The sequence below is a fragment of the Pelecanus crispus genome, chromosome 9 (assembly GCF_030463565.1).
Source record: "Pelecanus crispus isolate bPelCri1 chromosome 9, bPelCri1.pri, whole genome shotgun sequence".
Taxonomy (NCBI): domain Eukaryota; kingdom Metazoa; phylum Chordata; class Aves; order Pelecaniformes; family Pelecanidae; genus Pelecanus; species Pelecanus crispus.
The window spans coordinates 34,492,337-34,511,121 of NC_134651.1; the positions used below are offsets into that span (position 1 = coordinate 34,492,337).

Below are 18,785 nucleotides of genomic sequence, written 5' to 3' on the forward strand. Positions count from 1 at the left end.
AATGTATGAGCATTTCTGCCCTCTGTGGAGAATTAAAGACTGGGAGAAAGGGGATGCTCTGTCCTCAACTAGATTATGCTAGCTGAAATCAGACCACAAAGACACTGCTGCCTGTGGAGAAGTGTTTGCTAAAGTGATTGAGACATTATAATCAGTGAGGTGTTCACCTTGCAGCCCTCCCTTGGAGATGGCATGCAGTCCAAGGCTGAGGGCTCACAGCTTGCTTTGTAGTCAGGGCAAGAGAAACAAAATTAAAATGTACTAATGTATGGTGTTCTCACATGTTCTCACAAGTCTCCCAGTGGGTAAAACCACCAGATCCTAATGCAATTTATTTTAGTGACAACTGAGTAGATACTCAAATAAAACTTTAGACCTTGCTTTTAAATATTACTGGCATTACTTCTTTCTTTCCTAACACCAAAAATATTGCATGTAATCCTGTAATTTGGAATGCAAAGAGGCACACAGTAGGAGCCCAAAGAGATTAAACTCTACAGTGACAGCTCAGGAAGAATTCATGACAATTAATTTCACCCTGTCTGGAGTGATCTGGGTGCTGCTGATGAAGGATCTCAGTCTTTACTCAGCAAGCAGAATAATTTGAGTTTGCTTCATTAGAGAAAATGATAATCAGGTGCCAGTGAAAGTAATATCTTTCTTTTTTTCCCTAATCATTTTACAAGAAATTTTCCCAAGCTGAGACAGACTGGTGCTGCTAGAGGGTCATTCTAATGTCCTGTGTCAGAACTGTGAATATTCATTTAACCAGAGGTCTCTGAAGTGTGTATCTGCCTCTAGAACTCCAAGAAAACAATCCTGAAACCACAGCCCCCCCGAAACTGGCCTGGTGTCAGCTTAACTAGGTCCAGTGCTCTTCCAAGACCATGTCCACACAGCAGCTCTGTGGGCATGAGCTCTTTGGACCCTTGAAGGAAGTTTTGCAATTTGAAAAAAAGCTTCAAGGCTGTGTAGTGTTTCTGCTCAGCCTCAAACCATGTTTACCCATCTCTGGCTGAGGGGGAAGTCAGGCAGTGGCACTTTAGGTTGGTGGCCCTGATTTGCCAAGAGGCAAAGGTAGAAACTAGACATGAAAACTCCAGAAGGCAGAGAGCCGTCCCTGCAGCTGATCTGATCATGAGCATCACAGGAAACACAGCTCCGTGTGAAATTCAGTTTTTCCAGTACTGACAAAACCTATGAAAGTGACACCTCTAGACAGCAGGTGACTGTCACTGTACAGAATACCGATGGCAAGAGTTGGAACAGCAGTTTTCTTCTAAAATGCCTCAGCGGTTTTCCTGTGGTGTTCAACAAATGGGAAATCTGCTTTCAGGGGCAATTTTCAGTGTGGGTTGCTTTGGGGGTTTTTTTTTCCCCTTTTCGTTTTTGCCAGGGTTGTCCACCAGAGGGGGACCGATAGGCACCGATTGACTCAGCCCGTGGCAAGATTATTTTTAAGCAGATATAAATCACCAAACAGATAGTGTACGAAAATGCCAGGTGCTGTAGGAGTGATTCCTGGTTATGGCAGTCCCACTGTTAAAGAGGGTTTTCATTTTTGACTTCAGCAATCTTGAAGACTAGATCAGCAAATATAAATACATGCACTGACTCTTACCATTTGCCACACTGGTGCCTTACTCTGCTGAAAAGATTTGCCCACGCAATTTGGAGGCTAAAAATGTGAAGTCTACAAAATCCACAGCAGTAATGGACCATCCCAGATTATGGACTTTGGACATTCACACAGAATTTGTTCATTGAGGTAGGTGGCCTAGGTGTCTGATACAGCATACCTTGCAGTACAGCATAAGATTTGCTAGGGTCTGTGTGTCTTAAAATTACATTTGTCTAGTACTTTCTTTCCCATACTCTTTTGCTGATTTTACATATATCCCTCTATATACATAAATATCTACATAGATGTGTATGTATACGTATAACCAGTAGCAGTGGAATGCAGCAGGCAGAAGGGTGGAGGTTTTAGCACGCTTATAACGGTCTTAAGAAGAAAAATGACAGCTACGGACCACCATACAGTGACTATTCTTATTCCAGAGAAAAATAAGGTCACTTGTGAAAGATTGAGACAAGTGAATGGCCTGAAGCCAAGGGTTTCTGCTGATGAAAGCTGAAGAAATTAACTGACTTCAGCACTGCAAAGAGTTAGTTCCGAAAAAACGTAGTTTAGTTCCAAAAAATGACTCTTCCCAGGTCTGACACTAATGTGCTGTGCCACTCTTCTTGAAAACAAGGTGTAAAAGAAATTTCTTGGGGTGCTGGAAAATGTGGGGCGAGAAGTGGGTGGATAATGTGTATTAAAAGTGCTGTTAGATTCAGAGAAGCATCTTTGGAATCAGAGTTGTTTTTTTGTTTTGGTCTTTCATGTTGCATTTCTCTTACTTAGAGCACCTAGATTTTGGGTGATGTGAATGCCTTGTTTCCACACAGTTTAATTTTCCCTTTCCAATGCGTCTTCCTTCATCTTAAAATAGGCAAGTGTAAATTCATCAAAAGGAAGACAAGGAGCCAACTTCCACATACCTGCAATGGGGCTAGGGGATTCTGTGATCTGCTTGCCACCAGAAGCCTCCTCTTAATGCAGTGGTACCTGAGACACGGGTCACAAGTCCTACATTGTCCCTGAGACCCTCTAACATTTCTTTGGACAGAGGAAAATAAAAGTTTCTATCTCAGCTCAGCATAGGGAGGGCATGAAGTTGCCGCCATTGCTCCTGTGGTCAAGGGTCACTCACATAATCCAGCTGACAACATCTGGGGAGAAAAGCAGATCATCCCAAGAGGCTGATCACACAAAATGTTGGTCCTCTCTTAAGAAGTTACAAAGAAAATAATTAAGCCAACTGATGATGCTCTACTCCCTACAGCAACAGGACTCAATAGCCACAGGGCTCCAAGTACAAGAACTCCCCAGACCTACTGTCCAGGAGCTGCTGAAGTCAATACTACAAGATGCTCAGCCCAGCCACAAGTGTTTTTACCAAAGGCATTTGTGCCTAGCCTTACACTGAGAGTGTGACCATGAGCTAAAGCGTTTTTGAAGCAAGACCTGGAGTTCCTTGAGGAACCTGTCTCACAGAATCAACACTTGTTCCCTGGTCTGGAAATTCAAGGCCAGTCATGGATAGAGAATGACTATGCTGCTTCACTGGGGGTCTTTCAGCTCCCTGAGGACAAGAACAGAAGTTATGCTTTTACTGCTAAATTCCACTTGCAGCGTAAAATTGCTGCTTGATTTTATTTGTGTTTCTCACACACCTCAGCTTCCTACTTTCTCCTTCAGCCAAGCTTGCTTCCAAAGCAGCTGCAATAATGTCATTACTCTTTTAAATGAAAACCTTGACTCTTTCAGTAATATTGTTCCTCTGGCAACTAGTGTAACTGCTTTTATCCTGATGGAGAGGTAATTTAATGCTTACTTTCATAATAAGTACAAATGAAAGCCTCATTATATAAGAAAGCTGTGGCAATTCTGTAATTACTCAGGCTGTTATTTTAAAGATCTCCCTTAATGTCCCACTATTTATCACTTGAAACCCCCCATGTCTCATTCTAACAGTGCCCAAACTGCTTCTCTTTTGGAAGAACGTTGATTTCAGCTAAATGACTCCTCTCTGGTGCAACTTAAAGACATATCAGTCAAGCCTTCATGGTTTAATTTCTGGATAATGTGCATACACAGACACACAAATTGAACAGGGTAAATTTAGTAAGAGAAAATATTGAGCTGAAAGACCATATTTTGTTTTCCATGGCCAACTTCCTCCAGCAGCCCCGCACTGGTACTTTCGTTCTATTAATAGTAGCGGAAGTACTTCAGCATTTATATTTTTGCAATAAGATTTCTGCAATAAGATTTCAAAGCCTATAAAACTTTTAACCTGTCATTTTACTCTGGTAAAGTTCATGGCAACATTCCTGGTAAGAGTAGAAATGCTTTTTTTTATGTTCACCACCACCTGTACCTCTGCCCTGGCTGTAACAGTCTCACTGATTCTACATTCAAACCCAGATCCACTTGACAGCAATCCTCTTTATTTTAAGAAGGAAAAAATGTCTGTAGGCAGAGAGAACAGCTGCTTTTGTCAGACCTTGCCTCACTTATATCTTTCAGTTATCCTTGCTGTAACTCTACTTTTGCATTAAAAATCACACCCAAGAACAGGACTGACAAAAAAGAGAGGGACAGTGATCTGCTTTGCCCCCATCTAGTGGGTAGTCCAAGAGAGCTCTGCTTCACCACATCACGGTGCATCCCAGCAGACAGCACCACACAGTGTCACACATAGAGATGTCTTGTATTATGTCCATTACGAAAATTTATCAATATTTCAGAGGAACACATGTAGACACTACCAGACCAGACTATCTTGGACAATCGTCACTCTTTGTAGGAGAGACAGGAGACACATATAAAACTAGGTAGCAGACACTGATCTATCTTCTCTCCACCTCTCCTCTTAACTAAGCAGGACAGAGCACGGCTTGCATCTTGGATTATGAGCTTTCCACTTCCATTTACAAAGTAGAAATTGTGTGCTAGAAGTTAGGGCTGCCAACGGAGAAAGGCCTTCTTTTTTGGAAAGTTCTTTTCTCTCCCTCTTTGTTTCATCTTTCTCTCCCCTAGTCCATGTGTGTGCATTTACAATAGCAGGCAGCGACTGATTTTCTGGCCACAGGATAATTTTAGGAAAGCAGTAGGTTAAAAAAAGAAGAAGAAGAAAGAAAAAGCCAATGAATAAAGTAAGAAATTGCTTACCGTCCTCTGAACGACTAAGACCATGATGGTGGCTAATGCAAAGACGAGTAACGCAACAAGGGTAGCGATGATAAAATACAAACATGTTTTTTCAGTGGCTCCAAGCCTCCTTGAAACGCTGTCTTCATTCACATGCATGGCTGATTCATGAGAGTCCTTCACCTGAAAAAGTGTTTGCTCTTGTGCCGAGCACACTCTTATATAGCTCTCAGGGTACTGCTCTGTATCTCCCCTTGATCAGGTTCAAGTTGCAGCCCATCTCTGTTCCTGGCAGGATTTTCCCCCTTCATCCTGGCTCATGTGATCTGGAAAAAAAACTTCATCACTTGTAGTACAAAGAAAGAGGGACCTGGGGGCGTGAAGCAGGACGCAGCTGTGAAGAGGGGAAAGAGCTTCATGTTCTTGATCAGGGATTTTGCGATGGCAGTCTTGTATGCTGCATTGGAGGTTTCTGATGTCAGAAGGTGAATAGTTACCAAGATCAGTTGTCACCCCCACCCCCGTCACTGGCTTTCTGTGAAACAGAGCGCTATGCAAATTCTGTTTCATTTTATACTCAGTGCAGCTACAGTTCAGTACAGTAAATCACCCCAGAGCTCTGCCTTCCTGTTGCACGGAGTAACCTCTTATTCCCAGTGATGTCCCAGAGCTGTGATCTCCAGAGCTCTATGTTCAGAGGTGACCTAGGCTTTGTGTGTGGTGACTGTAGCTCCTGCCTGTGAAAGTCTGGAGATGCTGGGTGAGATTTTCATTGAAGTATTTCATAGAAATGTGTCAGGAAGATGTCTTCAATGCAGGATGCAAGGTCTAGGCAGAGGCATAGAAAGAAAGTGATCACAGGAAAGTTTTGCTGAAAGCATGTTAGGATGTGCCCATAGAGAGTTCCTACCCTGGCTTATTTGCAGCTAGTGAATTAATGCTCATTTCTATCCTGTCCACAAGCCTGTCCCTCCTCTGTCCTAGCCTGGGACCATCACCCAGCCATGTGGTTTCTCACAGAACCTAAATGAGATTTCTTCAACTGGAAATACTCCTACTTCACTCCAGTGTGAAAGGACCAGCCATTCCTAACTCTGCATTTTTTATGTGAGATGACTTCTTGCTTTCTGACCAGTCCAGCTCTGAAGACACTTGGGTGTTTCTAAAAACTTTCACAGTTAGATGCGTGTCCTCTTTTGATTCATATCAATGCAAGCTGTTTAACTCATGTAACATGATCAAAATGACTAGGAGCATTATTTTTCTCAGCTATTCCCGGTTCGGTGATGCAAGGACATCAGAGAGGCTGAACAGGACCTTATCAATGGTCCCTCTAGCTCAACATCTTTCCTTCAGTAGAGAGCAACAAGAGATGTCTTGGGAAGAATATCAGAACACAAAAAGCAGGTAGAGTTATTTATTGCATTTAATTCTCCAGTTTCCTCTGATTTGGGCATGTGGGACTCCCAAACCAGAGGTAATACCTTCCTATTTTAATCCAAGTCTTCTTTACACCCCTTACATGATCCTTTAGGATCTTGGCATCTCACTATTATTACTACTATCTTTTAATAAAATCATTAGAGCACAGCACTACAAAAGCTTCTATAGATTTCCAAAATAGTGTTTTTCAGTGCTTCTCTTATCACCATGGAAACACGCACAATCTATTTTAAACAGAGACAAAGGGAAGCAGCCTCCTCTCCGTAAGGATGAGACAACAGTGTAACACATTTTGTCAGGGCTTCCTCAGGAAATCTGTCGCTCAAGCCTGACAGGTTGGGTGAGATGGATCCTCACCTGCTGGGTCCCGCCTGGTCAATGCAAAACCTTGGACAGCTGCTAGCAGCAGTGGTTCTCACTCACCCTGGTTTGTACTGGAAATTAATCTTGATTTGCAAGGGAAGGATTTACACAGTCTTGCCTGTGAAAGTTCATTTGACCCCTTAAAGCAGTCAGTCCTGCAGAACAGCAAACCCACCTTTTGGGAAGCAGAACATGTATGTCCCCTAACACCATCATTGCTCCCCAACCTTCCTTGACAATATGACAATTCTGAAATGCAGGGAAATCCAAACTACAAAGATCTTGCAGTGACTGGCAGCATCGACTGTTCTTGAAAAGACACTTCAACACCTCTTGGTCATGGCTGAGCAGATGCATACCTCAGCAAGGAAGATGATTTTTGAGAGAATAATAGCAGTGTGGTATTAAGGATGTTGCACCATGTTTGGTGTCATGAGGAGGGCATGGTCCTCTATGAGCTTGTAGGCTTTTGTGGTTGCACATGGTTGTCTCTTCAAACCATAAACGCTTGTGCTAAACTTACTTGTAAGTAGACAACCAGATACTGTAGTGGTGGTGACTACAAAAGAAAAAGAGATCAGTGAAGTCCAATGAGGGAAAACAGGACAAATTCATCCCCTCTGTAAACAAGTGTTACCCATATTAAATTTGGCCTGTTAATTTCTAAGCTAAATTTGGTTAGCCCTCTAGTACAGCATTGGAAACCCACAGAGTTTAGTGAGTTGGAAATGCTGAAATCTGCTGGGAAGGACACATAATAATATAAAGGAGCACAGAACACCCACTCATGCAGTGATACCATGCTATACAGTGTTCCAAGACAGCAAAAGCAAACACCTAAGATTGCTCCATGTAATAGAAGGATCTATGAATGATTCCCCTTCAGTGATGGGTGAAATATCTTGAAATGTAGAAGTGAAATACTGCTCTGCTAAGACAGCTATACTGTTAGTGCAGCCAGTAATTTTTAAACAAGGTAACACTGCAGGATGAGTGGATGCTTCTGTAGCTTTGACTTTGGCAGTAAATAAACCACTGCACCTCCCTGTTAAATTGGTGTTCTTGGGGTACTGTGGCTGTATATCCTGCCTTGTAGGCAGTGATGCACTTTCAAGCATAACTTTAGTGCAATGCTCTGTTATCCTCTAGTTCCTAACAACATCACTCTACAAACCCTACCACACTATCTGTCTGATTATGCCCAATTTCCAGAGCACACAGTTCACTGTTTTCGGCCTTCTGGCCAGTGTTGCATCAATTCTCACAAGCTCCAGTTCAAGAGGCTAAGTAGCAGGTGCTTGCCCTGTATTTGCATTGGCATGTGCTGTGTCCTCTGCAGCAAAGAGCTGTGCATAAAAGGACAAAGAAAGAGAAAACCACAAAGCCAGCAGTTCTAATTATTTATTGGTAGAATTTGCAAGTGATTCTCTTTAGCAGAAAAATACAAAATATCCCAGACCCTTGTTAATATTTATTTATCTACTCTGCTGAAAGGAAATAAACTTGCTGAGAACTGAAAACCCATCCATGTGGTCAATGGAAATTCACCCTTGGCTGAATTCTGTGAGAACTGAAAACCTTTCTGAAAGACATTAATGACCAGTTCTTCAAAGATGCATAGATACCCAGCTGTCACTGAAATCCAGGGGTGTGAAGTGTATAGGTACCTTTAGAAGTTTCTGATTTTATCCTCAATGGGAATTGCGTACATTTCTCATAATTATGTTTACACCCAAGTAGTTTGCTACCAGAACCTCATCCTTAGCTTTTCAAGATCTAAGAGAGCTCAGAGAAGATGCAACGTAATATATATTTTATTATTCCGAGTGATTCCTAGTACCCCCCTAATTAAGGATCTTAGATAGCAAAGATGCTATTGGGCTTCCTATCTTCAAAGAGAGACCCCATTAAAGAGAGTTATTTAACTTCAGCTGAGTTGCACCTGAGTACACACACATATAAACCTGTGAGCACATGCAGGCACTTGTAAATCACTTGATATGGAAATGCAAAATCAGTAAATTGAGGTTACTGCAAAGTGCCATTAACACTCAAGGTATGAATCACCTTGTTGTCGGAGGTTTTAAAGTTTCCTCCAATGAATCACACTCTCATATTGCACTTCAGCTTTATATTTGTACTCCACATCCTAGCCTGAGCCAAGGGAGATGGGTACCTGGACCAGGGTTGACAAAATTGTTTGTTGGGTTCTTTTAAATTATATTTATTAGAATCTGTGCCTATTCATGTGATCCTGATCCAAAGGTTGGTCACAGAAGGAAGTAAATGACACTCCAATATCACACTCCTAACACTGTTGCAACGATATTGTTGGCTGTTGCCATAAAATGGTCTTTTGAGGGAGATGCTGCATATGTCTCATTCACTCCTTCTGCTCCTGAAACATATTGGAAGGTTTCCAGGAATAGCAATGTTCTTTTCTCATTTTGTTTCTCAAATGAAATTACTGAATAAAAATAGACATCAGATAGGAGGAAAATAAGAGAAAAAAAGAAAGATTAGTGCTGCCATTGCACAGTATCATCTCCTTGTGAAGCTGCTACATAGTGTTTATTCGTGCTCTGCAACTGTCTTCCGTATTCAAAAGAATTATATCACTCAGCCTGGTAAGGCAATAGAAAAACAGGTATATTAAATTAGCTGAAAATTGACTATACAGGGAAAAACACCTTTTTGTACTGTAGGTGATATGCACCATCCATCTCTTTTGAAGTGCAGGTAGAAACCAGAGGTATTAGGAAAGATAATAAAATGCAATAATAAAGCAGTACAAATGGAACAGCTATAAAAGTGCAATAACTTCCACAGATTTATCAGAGAGTGCATTCGCTCAGTAGGAGTTATAGTCTGCCCAAACAGTAACAGTTTTTCCCATGTAGCATCCTCCCCAAAGAAGGGAGCTGCCTGCTTTGCTGGAAAATCTTTGGTATCTTTCAGCAGCATTTGCCAGTAAGAGTCAATCCAAGTGGAAAAGCTCTTTTCGTGGTACTTAACCCTCTGTATTCTGATTAATTAATGACTTGGGAGTAAGATGAAGATAATGCATGACTCACAAAGCTGGAAGAAATGGGATAATTAATAACATAGCTTAAATTAAAAAAAAATGCAGAGTTATTTAGAACGTGATTTTCAGGTATGTCTAGAGATTTCAGATACCTGAAATTCCAGTTTTTCTGTTACAAAACACTGGAAGGATGTTAATTTCCAGCATGATTCTCATCATTTCCTGAAAACCAGGGCATTTCTGTATGATTCAAGCAGCATAATAAAAAATTGAGCCACACGGAAGTATATTCAGACTCCGGTGCCTATTCTGGGGTCTAAATTCAAAAGAAAGAGGATTGTTTCACTTTGAAGTTGATTAAGAGGGAAAAAAAAGACATTTACACTTGCTGGTCTGAGTATGGTTCTTCAAGTCTCTGGACACACCTGAAAATCTTGGCCTGAGCAAATCCATATGGTGGTGTTGGATCAGCAGGAGGAAGTTCTAATAAACAGATTTGGGTGGCAGGAAGAAATAACCGTAAGCACTGAAACCCACAGAAATGAAGGGAACAGCTCCATTTCATTGTGCTGGACTTCAGATGAGGTCTGCAGACCATGTGTTGTATGAGGGGAAGTGGCACTGATACCAGCTGTATCCAGATATACCCAGGGTTGGCAGCGAAATGCAGCACTGCAATCAAGGCATCATAGAAAAGGATCTTACACTCTATGTGCATAGGGGATTCCCAGATTTTAAGTGAGAAAAGGGCCTTTACGTCATTAATTTGACATGCTATTCAGGAAAAGGGCATACGGTTTTACCCGGAAAACCTGGAAAATAATAATGCAGATGAGCTAGCAAAGAAACATCAGGTGGGGTCTGAGTTGTGGGACAGGATCAGACTAGAGCAGCATTTTGCATCTGCATCTGGCCCTCCCACCCCACCTAAGGAAGAGTGTGAGGCATGTAGACACCTGGGGATGCAGATGAGTAATGGCTTCAGAAATGATGACAGTGCCACATAGATGGAAAGGGAGACTCAGGTGTCTTTGGACACATAAATATAAGGGTCTAGGCTAGGAAAGGCATTGCTCTGCAAATGTTAGGCTGTAATAATAAGAATTTTCCTCTGTGTGAATACAATCTTTTAGTAATTGGCCATGGTAAGAAGTGGGATCCTGAACTAAAGACTAGTTGGTCTGATTTATGTCAAAAGCTAAGATTTGTGCTCCCTGTGCATTAGAAGTGTGTTGAAAACTTTTGCTTGAAGACAGATGAGTGATCTGGAGGTCAGATGGAAAATAATGAAACCTTCATAAGGACCACATCATCTCTGGTTAAACTTCACTAGAAGAGCAGAATTACATCATGACTGAATTTAGCTGGCAGTATAATGTATTAGATTAGAAATAATGACCATATGTAAGGTTGGCATTCTACATTTGACTGCTACTAAATCTCCCTGTGTCTTATGAAGAGGGAAATATACAGTCTGCTCAGTGTGGTGTTCGTACACCTATCAGGAAATAATATGAGAACCAGCGAAAAGCCGAAGTTGCAACTAGCTTGAAATGCAGTATACACATCACAGGAAGAGCAAGAATGTGGGGTGAAAGTATATTTATAATTCTGGCAAGTTGAAAGGCTTCAGTAGTTCGCCTTTCTCAAAATAATAAAACCCCATCATAGAATCATAGAATCATGCTTCTTCTCAGGGAAGAAACTGTGAAGTTTTTTATTTTTTCCATCCCTATAGTGGAAGGAAGGAAAGAACTTGCAAAATTTCCACTCTAGTGTATGTGATAGAGTTAGCTGCCTTAGATACCAGAGCTACCTTAGGTCACTTCACAGTATGAGATGGGTTTATCCTCACAGCACCTATTTAAGGTGGGTCAATGTTGTTGTTTCTCCTCTATCTCCCTGTTAAAGACAAGTAATGAAGCATCAGAAGCTGAAAGTGCCTCTATATGGGCTCTTTGCACAGCTGTGCACTCAAGTCTGGGGACCCTCTTCAGGTGTTGGTGCCCACAAAGGCACCCTGAAAAGGTCCTCGGGCCTCTACAGAGTTGATGTGACATGGCTTGGGAGACTGAGCACACACAGAAAAGCTGCAGCCAAAGGCATCTTAGTTTAAGTGATCTGTCAAAATCCACACAAAAAATCAATGGGAAAAGAAGGAAATATACCCTATCTCCTCAGGGAGATAGGAGCTTTCTCTCCAGATGTGGAATTGGTAGAAATCCTAAGAATGAGGCAGGAACAATGTTTCAAAAAGGCTTAAATGATGACTTTAATCTGGAGCATTTTATTCATGGCAATTAGCACAAGGTCAGCTTGAAGCTACTTGTAGCTTTTGATTATGAGCTTGGGCCTGAGACACCTCCCATAACTATAAAGACAAAAGTCACCATAAGAAAAGCTGCAAGTTCCCTCCTTGGAGCAGTGTAGCACTTGGCTGCAATCAACATCTTTAAACAGAGCTGTTCAGATCCCAGTCCTATGCAATTTATAACTATTCTAATTTATAGTTGTGCTAATTTACAACTCTGGATGACCATTTTCCTGCAGTGAATTTTCAGAGTTGCTTGGCTTCTCACAAGCTCTACTCATTGACAAGGGGCAAGTTTTTCATAAATGTGCTGGATGAAATGCTTCTTGCCTCCCCAGGCCAATTCTGAAGGCAGACATTGGTGTAAGATAGACTGTGCTTTCTTGGTTAAGTGATTCATCCTGGATTAAAATAGCTGAGTTAGGTGGAGTGAATCAGTGTGGTAATGTTTGTGTCCCCAACCCATGTCATGGAGGGATTATAGAAACAGCCTAGACAAGTTGTTTGGTCTCCATATCTTTCAGACAGCTAAGGGCAGGGAAAATGACTGGGGATGCTTGTGATTTAGGAGCACGAGCCTCATTAGCAGGCAGAGGGTTGAGAGGTTAATCATTCTGGTTCTTGAGGAAAATCTCACCCACCTTTTGACATCACCCTTCTGAGGGTGGCAGCCACCAAATAAGCTTAATGCACTATGTTCGGGAATGAAATAATAAAAGGCCATCATCAAGCAGGGATGACCCAGGGACAGAGAGCTATCTCAGTCAGGTGCATCCAGAGAGAAGCAGTAATAGTAGGATAAGGAAATCAAGGCATCACTGTGCCACACAACAACCATGACTGCCAGGGCATGATCGCCTCTGGAAAAAATGGCTATTCATTTACATAAGCCAGAAAAAATGTATAAGTCATGGGAGAATGAAAAAGCAAACTCAAAATATTCAGCCTTGAGTGACAATCCTTCTTTCCCCCATAAAGGTAAATGTCAGGCAAAATACTGCATCTGCCAGTGTTTTCACTAGAACAGTTACCCTAAAAATACCCAAAGCTTTTTTTGAAGCTGTATTTCTTATCTACAAGAAGGACATATCCACCATGGATCCTGTTTTGTTTGCCTTCCATGGAATTAAATTTGGTGTTTCTGTCGTTGATTCCAATTACAGCATACAAAAGCCTCTGCATTTCCATTGATATTCATATCATTTCTACCCAGGAACTTTAGCAATGTCAGTCTCAATTTATGCAGGCTTATGCTGAAAAATTTAATCTTGTCCGTTCTTGAATTACACCCCACCCCCCACCCCCAAATTCCTTTATGTCTTTCTTTGATGCCTTTATGCAAATGTCTTAGTACTTCCTTGGGCATACAATACACAGCAGGTTTTGCTGATGGAAAAGCAGGTTTTTCACCCTGCCCAGAAGAGTTGGGCACTGAGACGCCTGAAGGACAATCAAGAGAACCCATCAACACAAACCACAGTACCAAATAGCAAGTGTTTTTCTGGCAATACTACTTCTCTATCCTTTTTCACCAGACTTTTCCACAATGGAAGCCGGCCAGCCTATGTGTGGATTTCTAGCTGATTAGAGCAAAATAGAAGGAATGCCACAAGGTGAGGCTCAGCCATGTATTCAAAGGTGCTACCATGAAAACAGCAGCACTTGAGTACCTGTGTGTTCCCACAGCAACTTGACAATTCACAGGTTATAGGAATATAGATAGTATTGCTCTTTGGCTAAGAGTCATAGAGTCCACCAAACAGCAGACATGGTTCAGTGAGTCAGCAGCAAACACCACAGAGAGCAACTCGAAGTGGTGCTAAATTCAGTTTAGCAAACCTGAGCTGCGGTTTCATGCAAACCCTTTTTACTTCTTTTACACTATATGGGTTCATGCCCCCTAAATTTCACTCTCAGTTTCAGGTATGAATGAATTCAAAATCTTTAGGTAAAATTCAGCTAGAAGAAACTACCTAGTTTGGACTCGTTTCAGTACAAACCTAAGCAAAACCACAGAATTGCTCATGGTTTCCAGACCAAACCATACATTTCACCTAGTTTTTAGGGGTTTCATTATGAAAGTTTCATGGAGCCTAAAAAAAAAATAAGCATGAAGGTTAAGCACTTTGAATGCTATCTATACACTTTTGTCTACAGGGAATATAATGCTTGGCAATGTAAGTGTTTGCTATCAGATGCCTGGTTGCAAAGAGACAGTCCTCTGTACATGTGAACCCCCAGTTCATTTCAAGTGAAAATAGATTGGTTTATTGGCCCTCCTTGGCTCCTAAGCTTTGGACTTGGTTTTGGCCCTTGTATTGGTCTTGTTAGTATAGTTTCAGTCTTGAATACATACCTGGAAGACAGAAATCAAGGATTCCTTTTGTCATGGTGGGAAATCTATGGATGGTGCAGGCTTGGAATAGACAAGTCTACATCTTTTATATCTCAGGTTTTAAAGAGACTGGGAAAATATTAAGACTCTAGTATTGCTCTCTCTTATTGACTAACAGCGGCTTCTTGCAGTAGAGAATAAAACTTGAATCATTTCTAAATCAGGCCAGGGAAATCATCAAGCACTTGTTAGCTGAGGCTACACATATGCATCTAAGTGTGGTGGAGCAAGGGCTGTGCACATAAAAGATAGCTTCAGCCTTGAATTCATGACAGTCACATAGTAGATAAATAAAAACAGGAGTGAGATGAAGGATGGGCAGTACTAGAGATATATTATACTGTAGAAAATTTGTCTTGAAATGTAACGCATTTTTAGTGATATATAAGCAAATGTGTGTATTTTTGCTGGATACATTTCTGGAGGCTGTGTCTCACCTACTGAGCCAATTCTGTCATCCAGGATACATCAGTACTAATTCTCTTGCTGAATTCCTTAGAAATTACCTTACTGAGCACAACTGAACCAGGAAACTCAACTAGACTGGAAGATTTTATTTTAGAAGACAGCTAGCTTTCATTTCAAAGACTTCCAAGTCATGATGGACCTGCCATTTCTTTCAAGGAGTCATGCCAATGTTTAAATAACTTCAGTCTCACGGATTTGCTTCTCTTTCCTATTGGCTGAGAGTCAAACAGAAAGAAAAGAGGAAAGCTTTGGAGTTTTTTTTCATCTCATCTGTCATTAACTCTCATTTCCACTGGTCAAAGCTTTCCTTTTCTTAACTTAAATTCACATGGATCCAGGTTCACATTTTCTTCATTCCTCAGTTGGATTAAACAAATAAACCAAATTGCTCAAATTTCTGTTATTAAAGGCATTTTCTAGACCCCAAATCATTTTCTCATTCCTGCCACTGCAACTGTTTAGCAGGGAAAATCTGTAACAGATTATGCTTCTCAGAACAAGCAGGTTGGGAAACTATGAACTGCAGCTTCAAACAGTGCTTCAAATGAAAAAAAAACAGCAAAAAATTGAAAGTTAGAGGCACCCACTCAAATGCAAAAATATCCCATTTTCTCTGTGGCCACTGTTAAATGTAATTAGGCAGTTTCAGGATGTGTCTTGACAAGCTGTTTTGTTTTGGTTTGGTCTAGCTATTTTCTAGAGGGGGGTTGACCCGTGGGTAAAACTCAGACTGAAAGGAAATCTGGTTTCACATCTGGGCTCTGCCACAGCCATCCTACCTGACCAGTGCCATGTCACCTGCTGTGTCCCACTTTCCCCAGTGGCTCCAGGAGGAACATGGCACGTTCACCTGGGTGAGAGCTGTGTAAACATAGGGCCTCGACATCTGTCAGAATCCCTTGAAAGAGGAAGATAATTTTAGATGAGATGGTAATGACTTTGCCTTGAGTTTCTTAGACCAAAAGCCCAAGAGAGGAGGGTGGGAGGGGACTGAATATCCTCTCTGCAAGAAAAACCAGCAACACACATGCTGAACTTGCTTGCTTCTTCTGTGAATGCTTTGGGAAGAGACACATTTGAATCCAGCACAGAGCAGAAGGACCTGCTAATGCTTTTGGGTCTATTGCAATACACCTAACTCCAACCTTTGCCACCCCAGAGCTCAAATCCTTTTACAAGAAAGATCTACCTGATATCTACCATTTTACAGACAGAAAAACTGAGGCAGAAGATGGAGAAGTAACTAACGGAGCAGAGATGCCTTACATCTTTCCAAAGCCTTTGCTAGATGCATGGGGCAAATGAGATCCATGGAGCTGCAGCGAGTTTCTACCCTGAACTCAGTTTGCAGAAACAGCATCATGGGCCAAGGAAAAGCTCTGTGGGAGCTTGTAACAGTGGTTTGTCCCTGCTGTCCCGGCTCGGCCAGGGCAGTCTCTTCACATGCAGCCGGGCAAGGCAAGGAATGAGGGAAGGAGTTTGGTGAAGATAATGAGAAAGAGGAGGTGGTGGTGTAGGTTGTGAGAGAAGATGAAACAGCTTTGACACAAGCAAAGGAAACTTCATGTTTGGAATTTCAAAAAATCGACTCAACATTTCTGCCGTAGCAGATAAACATCTATCTGTTTTATTACTGGGAATCATCTTTTTTCTGTTTATAAATAGAAAAAGCATGTTACCTCATGTTATTTCCTCTGGGGTTTTTTGGGGGTAGATATATGTGGGTGGTAAACAGCTCGCAAAGAAGTTGTTGTTATTATTAGTCAATATGAAGAACAGGAGGGCAGGGGCTGAGGCTCTGATGTACCAGGTACAGGCTAGCCACAAGCGAAATATAGGTCATTCACTCATCTACGGTGAAGGAGGGACAGCATAGCTGAACCGCTAATCTGTGGCTGTGATTATTGTTGCTTTGCAATACTATCTATATTCCTATAAGTATTTTTCTTGCCAAAAGACAACTTGGGCAGAGACACAAAGATCTTAAAGTGTAAAAACCAGTGACGAGACATAAAAGCATCGATAAGCAGGTAGACAGAGTTATCACTGCACTTAAGAGAGCTTTTTAGCCTTGACAAAGATTTGCTTGTGTCATGGTAACAGCCAGCAATGGAAACATGCGGTATTGGTTGCTGTACAAACATATTACAAGGCAGTCTTGTGAGTTTGCAGTCTGAACAAGAGATACAAAGTCTGATAGGAAGCAAAAGCATGGAGCTCTGGTTATCTGGTCTTTAAGGCTCTGTCTTCCAGCCTGAAGTGCATGAACTGCCCTTGCTTACCTGGAGCATCCCCAGGGGCAGGCAGCAAAGCCCTTCAGTGCTGGTGCATGAAGGACAGTCCCGGAGGGAACAGGTCTGGCTTTGGGGAGAGGGAAAGGGAGGGCCAGCAGGAGCAGAGACTCTGGAGATGGGGCTCCTGGGGCACCCACAGGCGTTTCTTCATGTCCAGGTGGGCTCCAGGCATGGGGGAGAGTCTCAACAAGTGACAGCTGGTAGATATGTGCCGATAGGTTCACCAAACCCAAGGAAACCTTAATCCTACGGGTGCCATGGCATATTTGGGGTTTACTGCAGATACATCTGGCCACTGCAGGCTTTAGAGTGATGTTCAGTGCAACCTTAACTATCAGGGTAGCTCTAGCCTGAAAGAAGTGACCTCTGACAGTTGTACTGCAGGTCTGTGTCAGCTCCCACACTGGGACTATGGGCTTCTGAGTCCAAGTCCAAAATGATGTGCAACCAGATGGAAACATTGCAGTGGATCCCCTCCACTCAAACATACTGCTTTGTTAAAAGTAAAACCCTTTTTTGGAAAGATCGCCATTCTGATAAAACTTTTCAGAAAATTAAAAAACCCCTTACATTTTAATAAGCTTGAAAGATGCAAGTTCAGCATTTTGGGAATAGAGTGATTTCATTTTTCTATAAAAATGACATTTTGTTTTGGAACACTTCACTTGATACAATTTTATTTATTCAATGTATTTATTCAGCTTGAAACTATGGGAAAAATTAAGCCCTTTGATCTCCCTTTGCTACACTTGGGTGGTGGAGAAAGGGACTTTTGCTTTGTGACACATTTCTATGATTTTTTTTTCTGAATAGAAGTTATTCTTAAACTGCAGCATTACAACCCAAATACAACAGCTAGTTCCTGATTAAATATTTACATGGCCAGTGGTTTTCCAGTGACAGCAAACTCTGTCAGCACTTTTATTCAGTAATTCAGGAAGATTTCCCTTGCTGTCAATCTAATGAATTTCATAACACTTTGAAAATTGATTGGTTTGCTTTGCATCCAGAAGAGACACCTCAGTGCAGTAAGGATTGGATGATGATACACAAAGGCATTGGGAGAGGGGTCAGGGGCTAGCAGACAGGCAGGCAGGTGGAATACAGAAAGAGCTGGAGGAGAAGTAAGGAGCTGTAGCAATAGGTGAGGGATTGGGTGCTTGAAAGATTAAGTTTGTGGATCCACAGTCTTAGGGGAATGGAAAGGATGTTCCTCATGAAGACAAGTCTGCCGTGACATGGCCTAGAGCCAGGGGTCCCTAATTCTGCCACCTCTAAGTGAGATTTATCACTTGGGAACATTGTTAAATGCACTGGGGTTCCCTGGAAAAGGAGTGTAGGGCCACTGAAGGGTCATGACTATTCACAATACAGCCACATCACAGATGAACTGCTGCACTATCAGTGACTCTATTAAAGCAACAAGAGACTGGGCTGCCTTGCTAGCAAGGGAGCAGCTTCTGCCCATCTTGATGCAGCACTTGAGAGAGTGGCAGAGGGCTGGAGGAGGGAACTGGGGGATAGCCATGGGGTGCCTGGGATGACAGTCAAGGTAGTGGTGTGGGGGCAAACCAAGGATGAAGAGACTGTATGGATATGGTCCAGAGTGGGACAGGACATTTACAGATATGACTGGGGGACTGAAAAGGAACAGAGAATAAGCGGTGACTGGGGATAAAGGCAGTGCAGTGGGGAGAGCGGCGGCTGTGCGCCCTGAGCTGATG

At 42.0% G+C, this 18,785-nt stretch overlaps 1 protein-coding gene across 1 annotated transcript in view; it reads right to left on the bottom strand.

Moving 5' to 3' along the window:
- Positions 1-18,785, bottom strand: part of TNFSF8 (TNF superfamily member 8) — a 39,684-nt gene that overhangs the window by 11,666 nt on the left and 9,233 nt on the right. The window contains exon 2 of the mRNA XM_075716917.1: positions 4,784-5,015. Coding sequence (XP_075573032.1) covers positions 4,784-5,015 — 232 coding nt within the window. The remainder of the gene's footprint in view (positions 1-4,783; positions 5,016-18,785) is intronic.